Raw genomic sequence first — 21,864 nt, 5'->3', positions numbered from 1 at the left:
TAGTTATTCCCAACACAAAAAGATGTTGAATATCAAGAGAAATGAAGTCATGGTTGATTCAATGAAGTCTCCATTCATCGATAAATGCCATTTTATTTGGATCCATCCTTGGTAATTGACGCGCTTCAAGCTTTGTTAATTATTCTCTAGTACTACCAAGAAGCTTGGCTGCAGCCTCAACACTAGCTTCACTTGCGCTTTCATTACATTTCTTCATTATTACTAGAGGTATGTTGGTTAGACAGGCGGCCAATATGTCTGCAATCATGCCACATATCAAATCAAACAACTCTTTTTCGCTAATTGATCCATTATTTCCTTGGTAGTCGAGCATGATTGTTTGTGCAACACGATACATTGAATTGGCAGCAATCAACTTCTTAGGAGGATTATTCGCATTGAAACCTTTGTTGGTTATTTCTGTCACAATTTCTTGTGCTTTATTAACAAACCATGTAAGAATCTCAACTAGTGTTTTCCGTCTAAAAGCGTGTGTTTCTAGACTATTCTCCAACCACTTCTTGTTATCTTGGACCTCATGCCATAAGGTAACAGTTTCCTTTTGAATATCTGCATATTCACTTGCAGTGTTGAGGCATTCTTCTACCATACCCGTGTACAAAAGACCTTCACCGACACTTGTAAACAAGCTACGAGCTTTCCCCTTACTAATTTTTGGAAACGTGATTGCAATGCATGTTAGGCTCACTACTGGTAAGCTCCAAGTGTTCGCGAGCCGGGGTGAAAACAAGAGTTGAACTTGATAATTGTCAAAGTTCATCACTCCCTCAAATGAAGTAGATTTTTCAACAAGTTTCAGAAGATTCTTGCTTTGTTTCTTTTCAGCCTTTTTCATGAAATGATTGAAAGATCTTGAAATGCCTATCATAGTTTCTTGAGTAGGATGAATCCCGTCTTCAAGTTGCACAGCGTAACCACTAACATCCTCGCTCGTATTGTCACCGCTTGATGCAATAGACATGGTGGAAAAAACTACACTCACTGGCTTCCAACAGTATGAACAATACACAACCATGATCACTATCATTTTGTATGATACAACAATTACTTTCTGACATGTGATCCAAAGATTTAGAATGATCTTTTTCAAGTTGTGGACAAGTGCTCTTCTAGATCACGGTCACTTGATACAAAAGGTAAATCACTTTCTTTCCATTCATACAACTTTTGTGTCCAATACTCTTCTACTTTAATCTCATCAAAAATTTCCATTTCAACACCATGTAGCATCTAAGAATTGGGGCAATGGCACCCACCATAACTCCAATTGATTGTGATACAAGAATTGAAATCGTTGCCGCCCTATATTGTGACCCATACACGGAAGTATATTGTGACCCGTATGCGCTCCCATGACGTTGTTTTAACAAGATTGGTTGCACCACACATATGTAGACAAGTACACCAATCACACAAATTACATTAGAAGCGAAAGATAATGGATTGGTAGCCATCGCAAACTGAGGGCTACCGGTTTCTGCCATCAACCAATATATTCTCAGTTTATCAACAGTAGACATTCTTGTATGCTGTAGATGTTGATCATCTAAGGCTTTTTGGCATGTTGCTTGATATTTCATTTCTAGAATTCGCTTAGTTGTTGGAACTGTTACAGCTAAAGAAATCAATATTATGAGTAACAAGATTGTTATAGCTATGTAAGTGTTTGCTATACACATGATATCATCATGATTAATAACGCCGGTACTAATCTCGATGCAAACATTCACAATCATGGTGATAACAAGAATGACCAAACCTACAACATTTGAAACAAGTGCCTTGCTGTCCATAGATGCTACAGAAGGCATGAAGTTAGTCATCATTGTGCACAAGAAAGCCATACTTCCGAGCTTGGCTGCTTGGTCAACATAACCAGGCATCCCACCACTCAGATCCATGGGTAGCTTCATCACAACAGTTATGACTGTAACAGAAGTCGCGTTGAGTGAGAACAATTTACATGGAAACCATATTTTCTTGCGTTTAAACCGTTTAATAAATCAGCCAATATAGCAAGGATGCAAAACCCTGACGCTATTGTGATGTAAATCCCAATCCACACCATAGGTTCGCTATGCATATCATCTACTTCTGAATCATGTATCTTTCCACAGAAAGACATCAAAGACTCCAACCTTTCACGTGTGATGTTTACACATAGTCCCCGTGAATATTCGACTTGCAAAGATAACGAGTTCACGATTTTGTTACACTCATGAGACGAATGATACGGTTCACTCATGCTCAGGAAAATATATTTGTTATGGGAAACTTGAATCTAATTGTTTGATAACATTAAGCTGTCTTCTTATTTTCTTATAGCATGCCACATTTTCTATTGAGAAATTTAGAAGAAGTTGCACACAAGATTATGTTGACTAAAATTGATCAGTTGACTGTTACATTATTGGTCAGTAAGCATTAAACATTGCAGTGGAAACTACCTATCCAGCCAACTGTCCAAATGTGTGTCATTAATATCATTTTTTATTTGCAGTTAGTTAAGTTAATAGTTATTTTAATGAAAAGACTACGACTTTTTTGTTACAGATATAGGGAAGAAAATTCTTACGAGCTTCTTTTTACATCTCCATTGAACAATCGAAAAGACACTCATCCTAAAGACCACCCGTAGTGGTGGCTTTGGCCCTAGCGTTGTGAAGCAAAACGCCGGGGGTACACCGCCCCCCCCCCCCTCTGCGTTATGTTGATTTCCATTTTGTGTGCGTTGTATATAAAACGCTGAGAAATGGCACGTAAATCAAAATTTGACCGTTTTTTTTAAACCATTTGACCGTTGGATAATTAAAAAAAATTTATTTTCTATATATTAAACCATTTCATTCCCAATCAAACCTCATCAAATTTATAAAAATTATCTTTCAACTCTATAAAAATTCCTTTACACCAAATTCACTATATATGGATCCTCCATCTATATATAAACAGTTTTTCGGGCCCGACCAACAAGCCGAGGACGTGGAGGAGGAACAGGCGGTTACGAGTGCGATTATGCTCGCGACACAGTATATGAGTTCCGTTACGGGTGCGATTAGCTCTCCACCCCCCGTTTCAACAAGAGCATATATCGAACGAGATCATGCCGAAGCCAACAACCGGTTGATGGCGGATTACTTCTGCGACACGCCGAGATACAAGAACCCGAAGACCTTTAGGCGCCGTTTTCGGATGTCTAAAAATTTATTTATGCGCATCACCAATGATTTGGAACGTGAGTTTGATTACTTTAAGCAAAAGCCTGACGCTCGAGGGACGCTAGGATTCACGGCTATTCAGAAGGTTACGTCAGCCGTTCGCGTGCTCGCCTACGGAAACACGACCGACATCAACGACGATTATTTAAAGATGGCCGAAAAAACAACCCGGGACACCTTGGAGTATTTTTGTTACGGTACGTTTTGTTTTTTTTTAAATAGTTTATCACTTGTTTACTGTGATCATTTATTTTATAAAAATTTTGTAAAATATAGGAATATTTAAACTATATGGACCACATTATCTGAGAGAGCCCAACGTTAACGATCTACAACGTCTTTACGAGGCACGTACAAGGGTGCATGGTTTCCCCGGCATGATAGGAAGTGTAGATTGCATGCATTGGGAATGGGCTAATTGTCCAACTGCATGGCGAGGTCAATTCACACGAGGTGACCAAAAGGGACCAACGGTCAGCCTTCAAGCGATCGCTTCATACGACCTTTTGATTTGGTCGGCATTCTTTGGTGTTCCCGGTTCCAACAATGACATAACCGTATTAGAGCAGTCTCCTGTGATGGAGAGTTACATATCTGGGACCGTTCCCGTCGCTTCGTTTTGGGCTAACGATAACTTCTACGATCATGGGTACTATCTGAGTGATGGAATATATCCAGAGTTCGCGATATTGTTAAAACATTCAGAGACCCGATGGATGAAAAAAGACAGTATTTTAAGAAAGTGCAAGAGTCTGCGAGAAAGGATATCGAGAGGTGTTTTGGTGTTCTTCAACAACGATGGCATTATGTTAAAAATCCTTGTCGTCTGTGGTCTTTAGAAAGAATGAGATGTGCTATGTATGCGTGTATCATAATGCATAACATGATCATCGAGGACGAGGGAAGAGTAATATGTCCAACTTTCATACCGGACCCGGATCCACCACGGACTCCGGCAAGTATGGAGCAACGACTCGAAAACTCGGATTCCGTGCGGTCAATAGAGATACATAACGCACTAAAGGAGGATTTGGTCCAACATCTTTGGATGTATCGGCCCCTGCCTGGTGAAAACTCGGATTCCGTGAGGTCAAGAGAGATACATAACGCACTAAAAGATTTTATTATAAGATGATAATAATATAAACCTATAAAAAGGTGTCAAAACATCTAACCAAAACAAGTTGTTTTGTCCCATTAAATGCAGAAATTAAATAAAACAACCATTGGAATTCAATATATAATCTTACATTAACCATCCAAGTTAGCAAAACTAGGTTACAGCGGTTCAAAAAAACTCACCCTCTTACAAAAGTAAAGAAAACAAAAGTGTTGTTGTCCAAGTAAAACCAGCAGCATATCCAAAACTTATAAAGTTTTGGATTGCCATAGATTTCTAACCTTGTGTTGCAGACTGAGGATTTAGACGGGTACCGACATGGGCAAAGGCTCGTCACCAAGCACAAGTGGTGGCCTGTATTCCTCAACCTCTTTGGGTGGGAGTGCAACCACATCATCCTTAGGCATATGGATTACAACATTATCTGGTAGCGGTGTTTTAGGCCCAAGCTTTCCGGTTGGGTCCCAGTCAAGCATGATCTTAACTTTGATACCAAGAACACCCTGTTTGTTTTACACCAATATCTGTTAATTCTATAAACATCTAAACGATAACATATAAAAACAATATATCGAATTCCCAACCTGTCTAAGAAGCACGTGTCTGACAGCAGAGTCAATGTACTCCTTGACTGGTTGACCAGACGATACCATGTATCCATCCTTGAATTTCATTGCTTTCGCACGCTGAGCCCTAAGCTTTCCGCTAACAATCACCTGAGTATAGTTGACAAATGTAACAATTGTTTGCCATATAGATAAAGTAACAAAAGGATAACCATACATACATACCTCACACCCCTTAGCTCCATTCTCCATAACAAACCTTAGAACACCATAGCAAGCCCTGAAAACGAAAAAAAAAAAAATTAGTTAATGGTATCTTATCAAGCTCAATGTGCTGCTGCTTTATTATTAAAGTATTAGCAGTTGAGAGAAAAAGAACCTGCGAACAGCAAGACCTCCAAGCAGCTTGTAACGCAAGGACTCGGCCTGAGCAATGGCACATAAGCCTCTGTTGTTCACTCTTTCGGCATAAAGCTCAACACTGTTTTCTGGGAACTTAAACCTCTTCTGAACAAGTGAGGTCAGCTCCCTGATTCTTCTTCCCTTCTCACCAAGAACGTTCTGGGTACGGGTAGCCCTGATGATGATCTCTGTGCGCATGGGTGTAACCCTGACTTCAACACCCGAGTAGCCATCCTCCGCAAGTTCCCTGGTGAGGACCTCGTTCAGCTCGGCAAAGAACACGCCGTCAGCAACAAACTGAGGCCAAAACAATTATTAGTAAAAATGAAGAGATAACTTCAACTTGTGATATGATACTAACCTTTCGCTTTTTGCTCAATTGAGAGGCCATTTCGTTCGGCAGACTTTAAAAGACTGGTGCTGATTATCAATATCAAGATTCAACAGAGTCATTAAAATTGGATGGTAAATTCACTGAAGCAATTGAGAGTTGGGTGAAAAATAAAAACAAACAAACAAACAATTGTAATGTTATTTGAAAGTGAATGAGAGTTAAGAGATTTGTATATGATTTGTTAATTGGCATAATAAAATCCATGGAGAATGTAAATAGTTAGTAATGAGTATCCAAAAAAACATAACAGTAGTGCTTCATCATAATTAGTTACCAGCACAAATAATAATAATAATAATAATAATCTAACATAAGAGTGGTTATGAGATAAGATTATCACTACATTAAAGGCAAAAGAAATCGCACCTCGATGAAGTTGGAAGGTAGATTCGGCGATGATAGACACAACAGAACAACAAGACAAGACAAGAAATGAAGATGAAGGAAACGGGTAGGGTAGGGTTTGGTTTGGTATTATTGTATTTCATACACACGGCCCAGCCGCTAGCCCATTATCATCTATATGGACTAGAGGTGTACAAATCAGGTTTTTCAAATACTCTGGACGGATATGAAACCGGATTCGAGTTTGCCACAACACCAGTTCGGGTTCAGGTCCGGGTACTGTCTTTAAAACACATATCCTATGTATCGGGTTCGGGTCGGTATAGAACCGGGTATTTGAATACCCTATTTCCAGGTATTGAAAAACCCCTATTTTCGGGGTTTTTTTTTGCTTTTTTATGCTTATATTGGATTTTTTAAGGTTTCACCTTTTAAGATTACTATTCCGGGTAATATCGGGTATCTGAAAAACCCGGTTCCAGATATTTGTAAAACCCGGTTCGGGTATGGAAGCGGTTCAGGTTTTCGAGTATTACCGGGTACAAAACGGGTCCGGTTCCGGGTACGAGTTTTGGTACTTAAATGCATACCCTATCCGTACCCTAGAGGGTTGGGTACGTGTTCGGGTATTTTTATCGGGTTCGGGTTTTTCGTGAACCTCTAATCTGGACCATACCAATTTAGAAGGGTTTTTCAAATACCCGGTTTCAGGTATTTGTAAATTCCACAATAATAAGGCCTTTGTATTTGTAAATTCCAAAAGGATAAGGCATGCCACACCTGCATGAACAAATATTATGTATTATTTCGTGTCAGCAAGTCGAAAGTGATGATGCACATGTATACCCAGACCTAATTTTGTCCAATTACAACCCTAAATCATCCGGTCGTTTATAGATACAATGATATTCTAATAATAATCAACAGTTTAATGAACAAAGAAAGATTAATTTACCAAATTAGCCTGGGGTTAGATGGATTAGGGTTTTCCGACATCAAAAGCCAAAGCCTTTAACAGCCAGCACATGCACATCCCCCACCACCTAGCCCTAGGGTCATGAAATGTAACCCTACAACAATAGCCTATGACTGCACAAATCACCACACCTACGCTTTCAGAAATTGAACCCAACAACAACGGTAGGTGAAGGCCAAGTAGATCGATTTCGTATGTCTGTGTGTCTGTCAGCTGGGTAACTTTCTTAATTAACCTATGATAATGATAGGCACGGGCATGTCGTGTACGCAACATGGCCCTACCAGCACACAGTTGTTGAGAAAACCAGTATGGGTTCTTTTAAGAAACGGAGAAAAAAAAAGGCTTTGTGTACGCAGTTATACATGTTTATTTACCCTTATTCCTAGTTATTAGATATAACTTTCTCTTGAACTCACATTTTCTCGTATAAGCAGGAACTAAGGACATGAGGAATGGGACATTAGGGACAAACAACCGCACCAGAAACCGTATAATCAATCCCATGGTCTCAAGGCATATGAGAGGCTACCTCTAACCTCTGTTTGACTAAAAATTAAAAATTGTATGTGCCTTCCTTTAATTACATAACAAGTATTATGTTCTGATTCTTAATAGAATAATACAACCTGTAATATATAATGAAAAAGTTTATTACCAACCAACATACACAAACTAATAACTTATTTGGAAAAAAGGTATACTTGTTCCTGAAATAAAAATAAAAAGTACACATTAAAATGCATCATTGAAACAAACATCAGATGATATCCAAGTCATGAATTTATTTAATAGAAAACTCAATTGAGAAAAGCATAAAAGACAACTAAGAAGATGCAGAAATTAAGTCATAGCTGCGGCTGCTGCTGCCTTTTTATCTTGTTCAATCTGCTGCAACTCTGCTAGCCTTTCAGCCCATGCTCTATCCCTTGCTACAGCTGCCATTTTCCTTTCTATCCTCTTCATTTTCTTCTTCTTGTTAGCTTCCTGCATATCACCCTTTCGCTGCTTCTTTTCAGCCTGCACCAAATCAGATTAATTAATACTATAGGTGGTCGTCAATATAGCCACCCTTTTTTGGTATGTTTGTTTGTTTGATTTAAAACACTTTTTCCTCAAAATTTTATATCTTCTTTACAAGTTACTATTTATTAGTATTACATTATAAAATCAATCCCTTGTTAAGATTTAACTTTAATGAAACTGTTTTTAACACAACTGCCTAGGCCTGTAAACGGACACGTTCGTGTTCGTTTGTTTAACTTTAACCGAACAAACGAACAAACAAAAAGAATTTTATTCGTCTTCGTTCATTAAGAAAAGAGACGTGTTCGTTTATGTTAGTTCATTAACAATATAAAGCATAAACAAATGGTTCGCGACCGTAAATGAACATAACTGAAAATAGATGATGAACATAACTGAGCTAAAACCATCAAAAGTAAATATGAACAACGATATGTTGAGCCTAAAAGTTTTAAAAACTAAATTGAAGTATAACTGACCTAAAAATTTAAGCGAATATATTAACGAACATAAACAAAAGAAATGAACAAACGAGACAGGTGTCCATGTCCGCTTTAACTAAATGAACAAAAAAAAAACTGTTCATGTTCATTCACATAATAAATAAACGAACCTCCCAACAACCGGTTCACCAGACGTTAGATTCGTTTAATGGCCCAGTTTTTGACGATTAAATCCTTTAACTTGTTAAAAGATGATCAAAGGTCCTTTTTTGCATGATGAAATCCACTCACTTAATAAAAAAGACCTTTTGTCATTAATTTTTATCAAGTTAGAGGATTTAATCATGTGAAACAAAAAATAACAAGTTGAGTCCTTATTTGCACAAAAGTGAAAACCCATAAGGTTATCAACTAAAATTTGCCCTTACATACATGTGGAATAAAAAAAGCAGCCGTTTAAAAAAAGAAAATGAAAATGAGAAAGTCATACCAGTATAAAGGCCTTACGCAGTCTTATCCGCTTTTTTTCATTTCTACGTTTAACACTTCCAACATTGGGTTGATTTGCAGGTATTGGTGAATCACCAGGAAGATGCTTAACCCAAGCATAAGGCCCTGCATTTCCAACAAAATAAAAAAAAAATCATTATATACAACACCTTATTATCTTAACCAAATTTTCTTGACATAGAATAGCAATTTAGCAAACAAAAATGAGTTAATGCACATTTCTGGATTTGAGGAATAAGATACTTGTGTGAGCACCGATTACAAGAATGAAAATCATATAGTTAGTTAGACCAAGGTGATTCATGTTGTGTATGATTATGTAGTTACATATTTAACCACAAAAGTTAACTTTCTTTATTCAGTAAAGGAAGTGATATCCCAGTGAAAAAACATTTATAAATTCAGAAATGAAAATACGATTCGACTCTTGTTCCCGAGTATCAATCACAAGGGTCCTCAACAATTGGGTAAAAGAAGTGGACCACCGAAGTATTAAAAAAACTCCCAAATCACATTTTGAGTGGCCCCAAAATTGAGATATACAAGTAGGAGTGTCCAAAAAACCCGAAGCCGAATAAGCTAATTAGGGTCAAAAAGTATTAACCGGATTTAGTTAACTTAAGCACCCCACAATGCATGAAAACATAATTTAGTCCCCTAACATTAATGCTTATAATACAATTGAATTTGAATCTAAAGTTAAGTACCAAGTCTAGTTGTTTGCTTGATAACTCATAAAAAGGTGAAATAAAGAACTATCTCTTTCACTTAATCTAGAATTCAGCATTGTTTTTGCAATCGGGCCTATTAGAGAAAAAAGAGAATCTCATAATGTTTCTACTAGGAATTCGTATCTTATGTATAATAATAAGAATAATACTGTAGGTAGGTAGCTGTATATTCTAGTATATAAAGTCTTGAATCATTGAAACATATATTATTTCAATCTTCATCATGGTTCAACACTTATCAGCTAGAGCAACATGTTGAGTAGTTAAGCTACGTTTAAGACAAGATGATTTTAGTGGAGAAATAATTAATAAATTTTATAAACACAAACTGCTTGAGGATGGGCAATTGTTACACAATAATAATAATAAAAAAAGAAAGAAAGAAACCTGGAGGGTTAGGGTTTTTCCTTCGGGGGAGATCAAGAGGCCTTCGTTTAGGAAAGCGAGTATCTCTGTATAAACCTAAACCTTGATGATGGTAATGATGTATTGTTGCAGGTGGATGGTGAAAACAATAACCCCAACCCCAATGGGGTGTTGGTGTTGGTTCTTGTTGATATGGGCCGGATTATTATGGATCTTGTGGCCAACTCCAAACAGCATCATCATTAGATTACCTACCTATTCTATAATCAAACCCTAAATAAATAAATAAAATAATCACATAGGGTATAAACACATTATGTAATAGAAAGGGGTAGTATGGTCTATTCGTTAAAATTAGCATATATACAAGTTAAATTTTTTGAAAAATAACAGTGAAATGGTCATTTAATAAATTATTATTAATTAATATGGGTATATATGATACTTTAATTGTGTTAATAAGGGCATATATGATATTTTAGTTACTTTGTAAGGGTATATATGATATTTTAAGTTTTGCTTGGGTATATATGATATTTGTAATGTTAGTAAGGGTATATATGAAATTAATCCTTAAAACATTCATTATAACATCTTTTTTATTTCCATGATTCTGATTATTTATTAACTTTATGTCCAACTTAGCTTATGTGTTGTTGCTTTACCACTACGGGAATATCTCATAGAATAGTAATTAACTTTTAAAAGTGTTCCAATTAGGTCACTTATGCATCAATCAATCAATCAATCATGCCCAGTAAGAAAGAAATGGAGGATAAGATGTGGGAGTCGGAATCGGGTCACTAAATCTTCAAATTAGGTCACTGATTTTTTCTCAAATCGGGTCACTAAATCAATCAATCATGCCCAGTAAGAAAGAAAGAAATTAGGTCACTTATGCATATTTTTCTCAAATCGGGTCACTAAATCTTCAAATCGAGTCTACCTGATTTTTTTGTTTGTTAAGAAAGAAATGGAGGATAAGATGTGGGGGTCGGAATTTGCAATATATGTAGTTATATTTTTAAAAAATTAAAAAACGTTAATTATATTAAAATTCAAAAATAAAAAATAAAATCCACGTCGTCACTCAACATCAACATAAAAAAAAGATAAAAAGATTTCTTATGTAAAACAAAAAACAAAAACGTTAAAAAAACATTTTAAAACCTTTAATTTAATAAAATATGAAAGTTGAGTGACCCAATTTGAACACTTTTTAAAGTTAAGTGACCAAATTATAACACTTTTGAAACTTGGTTGCTATTATATGAAATTGCCCTTTACCACTACTGTTCCTTTATAGTAAGTATGTTTCTTTGCAAAACAAAAACAAATTTATATTGGCTCACATGCTACCACCGGTAGCTCATGACCAACTAATCTCAATATTATGTGACCCATAAATATCAATGAGATGTTAGTCGATTATCTTAATATGTTCTTTAACATACTCATAAGTTTTAACACTATACTAAACACACAAGTGTTATTATCAACGAAGAATTCATTTTAATCACACACTCTGATACGATATCATATACTTCATCGAGAGAGATCTCTTATTACAGTTGTGATGAGGTAGGTTATCATGGCAACACAAAGCGGGCTTGTTAAACCAAAGAGAAAAAAGAATATAATAATAATTATATAAAGATAAAAACCACAATACATACAAAAGTTTATTAAACTTGAAACTCCTACAACACCATCAAATCAAAACCAGACAAGGATGATGGAGGTCTTGTGAGAACAAAAACAATGTCATCTTTTTATATAAAAAAATTACATACAAACAAACAAACAAACAAACAAAAACACAACCAAATTCAAGATGGAACATAATCTAAAAGACTTGAGTAACCTTGCTTGCCAGAACACGCTCACGTCTTTCGATGTATTCAAACGGAAACCATCCTGCTTTCCCTTTGCATTCACCTTCTGCCCAACCATTCTTTGCCAACTGTAAACCATTAACAATACAAAATTTAAAAATAATAATAAAACGCAATAATATGTATGAGCTGCATACCTGTCTGATAACAACATAATCACCAGATGATAAACTGAGCTCCACATCAGATACTGCATTATATGGGAACATAATCTGCATTTAGAAATGATTTAATAACAGTACAAAAATATAAGTTACTTGAAAAAAGACACATGAGAAAAACTAACCTCTCCTAAAAAGTAATCCACATCATAACTGGAACCATTTTGCATTGGAGGGGAGGACATGTTATTAATATGAACTTCGTATGGCGGGGGTGGGGGCGGAGACGAAGGTGTTTCCACAGTTGGAGGAGGAGGAGGAGAAGGAGCTGCTTCAATCCGTTGGCGTTCAGATGACATCTAATGATTCATAAACCGTGTCATTAAACATTATTAAAACAAAAATCTTGTATTAAGCTTAGAAACAGAAAAACACAAACATTCTACTCGCTTAGGATATAGACTGCCAGAAAGTAGGATCCAAAAACCAAATATATGACTAAAGAGTGAACGTTTAAATTAAAACTTAGGGGGTGTTTGGTAAGTAACTAGGAATCACTATGGGTATGTTTAATCGTATGATCCGAAAACCAGATATTTTTTTTGCTATAGCTGAAAGCTAAAATTTGCATTGCATTTGCTAACTGCATAGTTAAACTGCCATACAATTAAATAATAGAAAGAAAGACACTCGGAACCCACGCTCTTAGGACACAAAATTCAATCCAGGCATTATTAAAAATCTGTCTGTCAAACTCAAAGGTTGCCAAGGGTCATACCATAACCAATTTAGGCTTAAATCTGGAACTGTCTATCTGTCTCCTTCAAGCACTTGGTATTTAAACCTAACATACGGCACTCGGCCTTTGTGTGATTAACCTACCAGTTACCTAAAGTATTAGATTTGATCCAAAATATGTTTGGACCATGTTCCATACAAATTTTCTATGCAGTTAATGTGGAATAATATCGGATATTGGTCAAGGACCGATATTTGAGATACCAGTCATCACGGTGAGATATCGGTAATTTTCATATCATGTAGAGTTTATATATATAGCAATTTAACACTAACAATTCAGTATACTCTCCTACAGTGAATCCTACCATTAACAAATTAACCTTTTGCAACTTACAAAACACTAACAATTGTAGCAAGTAGAAGCTAATTAATACTTAAAACACTTAAAATTGACAAATAAGACTTAAAAAGCTGATATCAGGAAAATCGGTGATATATCGGTCCAATATTGAATATTGTCGCTATTATTGGGACTGATATTTCGCACCGATACTTCGCTAAGGGACCAATAACCGATATATCGGTGATTTCTCGGCGATATAGACTGCATAGCACATTTTTGAGTCTTTTTTGTCCTATTCCAAAGCAACTAAAACCACTTTACTCACTTCTTGCCAGTTTTTTTTATCACTAACACTTCCTTTTAATGCAGAGTCACAATTACGTGATAACATCATTATCCTTCAAATCTACGCATTTAACAGTTTAACTATAATACACATATAATCTCTTCATGGGCACATGCTATAAGGAAAATATGTGATGGTAAGGGTGACAGATCAGCTGCATACCTCTCCTTCAAGTTGATCAAGAATCTGAATAACCTTCTGGTGATAAGCACGTTCTGATTCAATCTATCAAAATCCGTGTTTCAGATAACATATCATAACATGTGAAATTCAAATAAACCATTAAAAAAAAGCTTTACCATGGAAATAAGTCTTTGCAGTGTCATGTTTTGCTGTTGAGCTTCAACTGCAGCCATTGCTGATGCAGCTTCCTTTCCCAATACTGCCATATTGGACTTCAAATCTTGCAACTTTGCTTCCGCTGCTTCAAGTCTTGAAAATAAGTCAGGATTCCCACTTCCATCTATCACTTTTGCTTGTCGTTTAGAAACTTCAATAACCTGTCACTTTTTAATATTAAACGTTGAACAATTATTAAATTCCGAAAACTATAATTTACAAATTACAACCTGTGCTTCTGCTTCTTGTCGCATTCTGTCATAACGTTGAGCAAGATGTCTAGCATCTTCAAGAGGGGCTCCCATCACCATTGCTCTTAATGGCTCTGCAACCTACATAATTTGATAGTAAAAAGGTGCAATTAAACAAATAATAATATACTCTTTTATAAAGGGGACACAAAATCTACTCCAAACCTGTGTTCCAAAAGATTTTAGTAGATTTCCTCGTTCTTTTTCCATTTGGACACGAGCTCGTGAAAAGCTGACTGCAGCTCTTGATAGTGTATTTCCACTAGTACATGTATTCTCAGTACCATATTTTCTGCTATCTTCTGATAATTTAGTTCCTGTGAAAATATCACACTCATAAATGCTTATAATAATCTTAATTCTTAAAGTACAACTAAAACCGGAAAGTATAAAAAACTTGCCTATTTCAACTTGTTTGGAACCAGTGACTATATATCCTTCAACTCCACGAACAATGTCTCTTTGGAAATGCTGAAAAGTAAAAAACTCAGCAGATGGCAAGAAAAGAATGTAAAACATAACTTCAACTTCAGAATAAAATACTAATAGTTCTGTTCATGACTTATGTTATAACTGATGAACTACTTCATACTTTATATATATATGAAACATACAGCACTAATATGTGAGGGAAGCAACCTTGGCGGCACGGGTAGATATGTATAGTCTCTCGAGTTTCTGGTGAAGCATTAGTTCTGCTTCATCAGTCACCATATTATCTGAACCTCCATAACCTCCACCACCAAACTGCTTGAAAACCGCCTGAAATTGAAACCAAGTTTTATAATATATTCTTGCATTGTAATTAGGTAGTATAATATCAAATCAGTAACAAAGTATAGAGTTTCTGAACATGTTAATTTTCTTGATAACCATTAGGAGCTAGAGGTTGGTCATATGTCAGCAGTTAATATTTCATGAGTAGAATTGTAGATACATACTTTTATTAATGTATGTATGTTTACGATTGCAAGGGAATTACAAATATTGTTTATTGGTTTATACTTCTATCTATAGCAAAACCAATGTACTTTGTAAACATATGAAGTTACTGATATACAAAAATGAGTTCTAAATTACTGATTTGCTTTGTTTCAGTCTTGCAAGAAGGGGTGTTCAAAATTTGATTCGAATTCAAAACATTCGAAATTCGATTCGAATTCGAATATGAAGATTTGAATTCGGGTTTTGAAATATTCAATTCAAATTATATAATATATTAATATATATTTAATTGTTAAATCCGTAAATAATAAATGTCCAACACATAATAATTAAACCCAATAACCCATACAGATATTCCTTAATTTTGCCAATACTCTAATTTTGAACTTAATATTTTATGTGTTTTACAATTATGATTATGATTTTTGAAGTTTTTGACATAGGTGAACTTGAATCAAATCGAATTCAATTAAAATTCGAGTTTCAAATACAAATGAAATCGAATTTTGAATATAGGATATAATACGAATATGAATACGAATCGAATAATCCAACTTTTATACGAATCGAATACAAATACCAGCAAAAAAAAATATATTCGATTCGATTACTTGAAAATTTGTTATTCGATTCGATGAGCACCCCTACTTGCAACTAAAGATTTGAAGTTGAATAAAGTATGTTATATGTATCTTGGACACCTAGACAGGTTGTTCCCAATTAATAATTAGGTTTGTTGGGCAACAAGAGATATTTTCTTGGAATTTTGATAGGAATCATGCTCTAGTTCTAACTTAAATGTCGTTTATCTATTTTGGGAGGTGGTCAAGTGCAACTTATATTTCTATAAATATATAGGTATTAATAGCTAATAGGGAGATGGAGAGTATGTTTATGTATAAGATGGCATTGCCATGGCTCCTGCGTATGTGGTGAGAGAGGGCTAGGCCCGGGAATCTATTGTAACTTTTCATTTTACGTTTTCGTAATATGTCCTTTGTCTTTATTATTCTCTTCTCTAGACTTAAACCAATTACAATCAGAACATATCAAATCCTATCAAATTTAGTCTGGCATTAAAATTGTTGAAAGCAAATCATCACTTGCTAGTTTTCAAAACTAGCTGAACAAAAGGTACTAGTGTAATTAGCCCAATTCTAAAGTGGATCACGTATCTAGTTTTGCCAGGTCAATATCTTTTGGAAACCACATACAAAGTGTGCCCTGTAAGAAGACTTATAAGTTAGTAAGAAAGGATATGCTCAGTAATTTGGTGCCTATGAAATGAAAATTTTAATTTAAATATATAATATCCTTGATTATGATAATGATGTGAAAAGATTCAAACTGGATGACCCATTGATCCTAGCAAAGACGTCCTATACTTATATAAGTCCTTTCTGTTAGGAGTAAATTGTGCCGTGTTCATTTTGGAAGCAAAACAAATATTCAAGACAAGACCACTTTAATAAGCCATTTGATCATGTCACACAATGTAAACCTTGTCATCAAATAAATTACACTGGCTATACAAGACTCCAAATCACCCAATAAGATTATCAAAGATGCTTCTTCCATTCACTAACTCACCTCAGAAATTGGCAATTTATTGTTGGGAATTTCGGTTTAACGAGTTACTTGACGTGCAAGATTAAGTAAGAAGCTTAATTTGAAGTGGATAGATATGAATAATATAATGTGTTTAGGATTTCTTTAATTATTAGGGATAATTATCATGTCCCAGATTAAACTAATTATAATTATCTAGCATCCTATATGAGTTAGGGTTGGATGTTTAAGGGATAATTAGAGAGACAATCCTAGTCGTAGCCTAAGGTGATAGGATAGGTTAGATTATAAATATCGATATTTGAGATTTTAATTGAGTTTTGAGAAGTTTGTCAAAAATAAAGGTATTTGGATGTTTAGCCAAATGAACTTGTCGAGTTGGTTTTCCGGTAGCAGTTGCTTTATTTATTTCTCAAAAAAAAAAAAAACTGATAAATTTGAAAACTATACAGCTCCTATAAACTATGTAAGTAACATCACCACGAGTAGCTTGAGGCAGTGAGTCAAACTACAAGGTTAGGTTTAAAGAAGTAAATTATAAGTAAGAGATTTTGATTGATGCTGTTTAATTGAATCCAGCAGTAAGATAAAGATAAATGTTCTAGGTTAGGTTAAGGAGTTGATCCAATCCAGCTCTGGCAGCGTTAGCCTAATTGCATATATATATATATATATAACAAATCATCGTCATCACTTTGTAGTTTCTGATATCAGATCTTAGCTAAATTAATTAACAGTTGCCAACAATATTAACATCAATCAGAGGTGAAAATGAAGTAATACTACCTACCTGTTGTTGTCTGGCGACTTGCTCTCGAAGCTTCGTTGCCTGTTTCCTGATGGCTTCCATTCTTCACAAACTGATCGGAGATAGATAGATTTATTTACCAGTCTGTAAGTAAATCGATGATGACTTTGAATTTGAATAGTCGTCTTCAACCTCCCTGACGAAATCTCACCTCGCCTGTCCTCGTATTAATAAGTTTTCACCCTTCGTCTCTGTTTGGTTTCTGGTCGGCGGTTTGTTTGTTTCTCCACGCTTTATCGAAATAAATTTTGTGTTTGTGTTCATTGGTGTTAATTTGTTAAACTTAATTGACAAACTATTTAAGCCAGAAGTTAAAACTTTCCTTAAAGTAGCGTTTGGTATGTAAAAATAGGGTATGGAATGGAATGACCCATTGTGAGGGAATGAAAAATAGTGTCTTTGGTTGACCAAAGGACCTAGTCCATTTCATTCCCACTAAAATACCATAATTTCATTCCATCCATACCCCATGTTTTTTTTTTCATTCCATTTCCTCCTTCACCCTACATAACCTCCACCACCCTCCCAACAACACCACCACCCAACATCAACACCCGCCACCCCACCAACCACCGCTGCCACTGCCACCAGCCACCACCATCGACGCCCACCGCCGCCACCAACCATCGCCATCGGTGGCAGCCACTCAGCACCGCCAGCTGCCAGCCGCATATATCAACCATCACACATGCCGCCCACCGTCACCGCTGCCCACCACCGCCGCCACTGCCACCAATCACCACCATCGGCGTCCTCCGCCACCACCACCCATCTCCACAAACCATCGCCATCAGTGCCAGCCACCGACCACCTCTAGCCGCCCACCATATCCATCAATCATCGCCTCACCAACACACACGCCGCCCACCGTCATCGCTGCCCACCACCACCTCCACTGTTACCGCCACCACCACCTCCACCGTTACCGCCACCACCACCTCCACCGCTCCCACCACCGCCACCACTCACTACCATTTTAATTTTATTTTTTTCTTACCTACCAACAATATAAAGTAATGATTCATTCAATTCCAATGTAGTGACCAAACATTTCATTGGAATGGTAATAACCCATTCCATTCATTTGTCAATTCCATTACCACGTCCATTCCATTACCCCATACCAAACAGACCCACATTTGGGCTTAAATTTAAGGATAAAAAATATATATAAATTAGCGATGGTAAAAATCTAATAAACGAATATTTATATGCGTAAATGAACGTAAGTGGAAGCCTTTATAACTGGATCAAATCACATGTTCAGTTTTCAAATCAATTATAAATTGAGACTGAATTGGTTATTCAGTTTCAAAATATCCTTATTTGGTTAACATTAAATAGAAACGAATAACAAATAATAGTTATGTTAGTTTTATCTCAATCCAAATAAAAATTTAGCCGAATCTTATTTAGCCTAACTCAATACAATAATAAATAACGATTAGAAAAACGCATTCGTTTGAAACCGAAAACATAATCGAATTCGAGTTTGGTTTTAAATCATCGGTTCATTTCAGTTCCAATGAAACGTGAGGCTGAACGAGTATTTTCACAGGGTGTTGTTAGTCGAGAGTCCCGAATCTGGAGGGCACTGAGTATTGGGATTTGCAATGAAGAAAGATGCAAGGAAAACAATCGTGTGGTGATGATTATAACTAGGGATGAACGTTTTTAGCAATGTTTTCAGACCCGGTCCAGACGTCGACCTGGAAGCCTTACCGGGTCAAAGGTCGGACCGACCCAGGAGGGCGGACTGGTGTTTGACCCGGATGACAACATAAATAATTTAAATATATATTTATTTATATATATAATTCACATAAATATAAAATAATAATAATAATAAGCAAAAATAATAATATAATAATAATAACAAATTTTAATATTTATTTATGTTTCATACATTGTTTTTTAATATATATATACTAGGTTATAACCCGTGTACTACACAGGACTTGACGCCAAACTTTTTAAATTAAAGAATAATTTATAATAAATAATAATATTAATTCACAAATTACATATTAATTTCACTTGAATAGACATACATATAGAGTGGTGTAACACGGAATTGTTATAATACAATAATACAAAAACAACAAAAAAAATATTATAACAATGTAAATTTCGATTCATACCACTAAAATTAAGAAATACAGAGAAATATATGGAAACAAAGATCCATATAACATTAAATTAAATTTTACTTGGTAATATAATTTACAACTAATGATTCTCTAAATAACTTTTTGTATCTAACATTTGTAGATTTACAACACGTTAGCAAGTTTGGCTCTTGCCAATGGTGCTGACGGTCAGCCTTGCGTACCATTACACTTCTTATTGGTAATGGTGGCTACGTGCCTTCTGTTTCTGAAGAGACAAAACACATATTAGTGTGGCATCTCATATTAACAAATTAATAGTAAACATTTTATTGATAGTGGTTTTTGAATAATTCATTGGAAAACAACCATTTTGATTTGAGCTTATATTGCTCAAACCGGTTTTGAACCGAAACAATTAATGTTTTTTATAACCTGTTTTTATCCAAAACAAATTAATGTTTTTTAGAACTCGTTACCATTTGACAAACTTAGTTATATAATATTCTAGCCCATAATAAGTCCCCATTTACAATCCAAAAGAAACTCATTTCACCAAAGACTATATTTCACAAACTCAAGCATGTTGGATAAAATAGAAATACAAAGAGGAAACATAGAAGCATTTCCTTTCACTTTTGGTTTCCATTCTTAGCTCAATTATCTCTTTTGATATTTTTTTATATTATTTTTTTCAAATACTAAAGAACCATTATGTCAAATCTTTATGGACTGTTTTTGTTCCAAATTATACATAGATGTAAGGATTTTGTTTGGATGAATGTCACTAACCCTTGATAATCGAATACAAATTTGCCTTTTAGTTACAGTAAAATACAATTTATATTAAAATAATTAACTTAATATACCTACTCATATAGTCATATATGTAAATGAGATATGGATTAAACATAGTGATATATGAATCTGAAAAAACCCCTAATATGGATTAGTCTAGTGAGGTAACGATGAAATATGTGTTTTTTTACTCCCGTTTTAGAAGAATTTATCAAGGTCAAATTTTCAAATATCATTATGTAATTGTTGGTATTGTTCTCCACTGCATATATTTCGGTCAATACCAACACAGATTTGGCAAACTGGATATTCCTTTATAGTAAAACTTTTGAAAGTTGTTTGTGGGTGAAAATAAATATAGTTACTCGAAACAAAAATCAAACCAAACCATGTAACTTTTTAATGTGATACCCCACATGAATAAAAAAATTAACGACACCTTGGTAAATTAGGCATTTAAGAATACAACAAATGACGTTGATAATTTTACCCATTGTCATTAATGCAATCAATACAAAGTTGGGATCGATCCCATGGCATGTTAGGATGGCTCCATTCGATCCAAGCTGTCCATTTTTTCCTCAGGACCTGATCATGGGAAGATATCTTATAAATAAGGCAATGTATAGGATAATCTAATCATATGCAAGCTGTAAAGAATCTCTACCTATTCACAATTCGCTAATCATGTTTGATAAATATAATTTCAATAGATACTTTTCTATAAAGCCATGAATTAACTGAAACAAAAGCTGAAAAGCTCTATTCTAGTTCTAAATACACCATCGCCTAAAATCCGGCTATAATTAAAAAATTAATACAAAATGAAACAGGGATGGTAGTATTAGATCTAAAACAGCTAAATAAATAAAGGTTTTTACAAACATATTAGATTACTTATCACAATTCCAATGACCCTTAGATTGGAAGAAAGCTTCATCCCAATTAACACAAAAAAGCATGATAAGCTTTAGGACAATTGCAGCAGAAAGAAAACCAACCAACAACATAACCATCCTTCACACTGAACCAAAAACCCAATTGACACCATAAGTTTACACAAAACTTAACTCACACCAAAAACCACTACTTCTGAAAAGAGCAACAAATAATACACACAACAACGCGATCAGGAGTGAACCCACTAGTAGCAGTCTTGTCTACTCAAACTTATAGAAGCAATCCTCAGTACCAATACGGCCATTTTTCCCCTAATGTGAACCCTAATCTAAAGTATACATAAAAAACTGAAAGTGAATCGATGGCGAATCGCTAATGACCTGGTGGCCTATAATCAAAAGTCACTCAGATAGTGATTCGGTAATCCTACATAGAGATTATGAAAAATTTATAAAAGAAAATTACCAACTGATTATCCGGTAGTATAGCAGTTGTGAATTCACAACCGGTAACTGATTCACTCCTGATGTTATCAATTTCATCAATAAAACCACAGCCGCTTCCACTTCTGCTGCTATACCAGTAATTCCGTCACCACAACC

At 35.2% G+C, this 21,864-nt stretch overlaps 3 protein-coding genes across 3 annotated transcripts; all 3 read right to left on the bottom strand.

The window, feature by feature from the left end:
- Positions 1-139: 139 nt before the first annotated feature.
- On the bottom strand, positions 140-982 carry LOC143586876 (uncharacterized). The gene has a single exon (XM_077068353.1). It carries the CDS (start codon positions 980-982, stop codon positions 140-142), a length of 843 nt encoding a protein of 280 aa, XP_076924468.1.
- Positions 983-4,449: 3,467 nt separating this feature from the next.
- Positions 4,450-5,747, bottom strand: LOC143595055 (small ribosomal subunit protein uS3z-like). The gene is made up of 5 exons (XM_077074221.1): positions 5,689-5,747; positions 5,305-5,624; positions 5,151-5,205; positions 4,944-5,075; positions 4,450-4,862 (listed from the first exon to the last, which is right to left on the bottom strand). Exons 1-5 carry the CDS (start codon positions 5,716-5,718, stop codon positions 4,662-4,664), a joined length of 738 nt encoding a protein of 245 aa, XP_076930336.1. The 5' UTR covers positions 5,719-5,747; the 3' UTR covers positions 4,450-4,661.
- Positions 5,748-11,942: 6,195 nt separating this feature from the next.
- Positions 11,943-17,515, bottom strand: LOC143588339 (SH3 domain-containing protein 2-like). Its single transcript, XM_077069395.1, has 10 exons — positions 17,439-17,515; positions 14,774-14,896; positions 14,536-14,605; positions 14,300-14,451; positions 14,114-14,215; positions 13,844-14,044; positions 13,707-13,769; positions 12,300-12,473; positions 12,151-12,225; positions 11,943-12,081 (listed from the first exon to the last, which is right to left on the bottom strand). Exons 1-10 carry the CDS (start codon positions 17,496-17,498, stop codon positions 11,965-11,967), a joined length of 1,137 nt encoding a protein of 378 aa, XP_076925510.1. The 5' UTR covers positions 17,499-17,515; the 3' UTR covers positions 11,943-11,964.
- Between the last annotated feature and the right edge of the window lie 4,349 nt (positions 17,516-21,864).

Source organism: Bidens hawaiensis, unplaced genomic scaffold (genome assembly GCF_021521415.1).
Source record: "Bidens hawaiensis isolate Kalapana, Puna unplaced genomic scaffold, B.hawaiensis_p1.1 tig00000190_1, whole genome shotgun sequence".
Lineage (NCBI taxonomy): Eukaryota > Viridiplantae > Streptophyta > Magnoliopsida > Asterales > Asteraceae > Bidens > Bidens hawaiensis.
This window is presented reverse-complemented; position numbering and strand designations above follow the sequence as displayed.

Bases quoted from the DNA above. Each gene is read 5' to 3' on its own strand.
- LOC143586876 (XM_077068353.1), bottom strand. From the start codon at position 982: ATGTCTATTGCATCAAGCGGTGACAATACGAGCGAGGATGTTAGTGGT.
- LOC143588339 (XM_077069395.1), bottom strand. From the start codon at position 17,498: ATGGAAGCCATCAGGAAACAGGCAACGAAGCTTCGAGAGCAAGTCGCC. The intron at 14,045-14,113 runs GTTGTAATTTGT...AAAAAGTGACAG, and splicing joins GACAAGAAGCAGAAGCACAG to GTTATTGAAGTTTCTAAACG. The intron at 13,770-13,843 runs GTAAAGCTTTTT...GGATTTTGATAG, and splicing joins TGCAAAGACTTATTTCCATG to ATTGAATCAGAACGTGCTTA.
- LOC143595055 (XM_077074221.1), bottom strand. From the start codon at position 5,718: ATGGCCTCTCAATTGAGCAAAAAGCGAAAG. The intron at 5,625-5,688 runs GTTAGTATCATA...TTTTGGCCTCAG, and splicing joins AATTGAGCAAAAAGCGAAAG to TTTGTTGCTGACGGCGTGTT. The intron at 4,863-4,943 runs GTTGGGAATTCG...TAAAACAAACAG, and splicing joins GACACGTGCTTCTTAGACAG to GGTGTTCTTGGTATCAAAGT.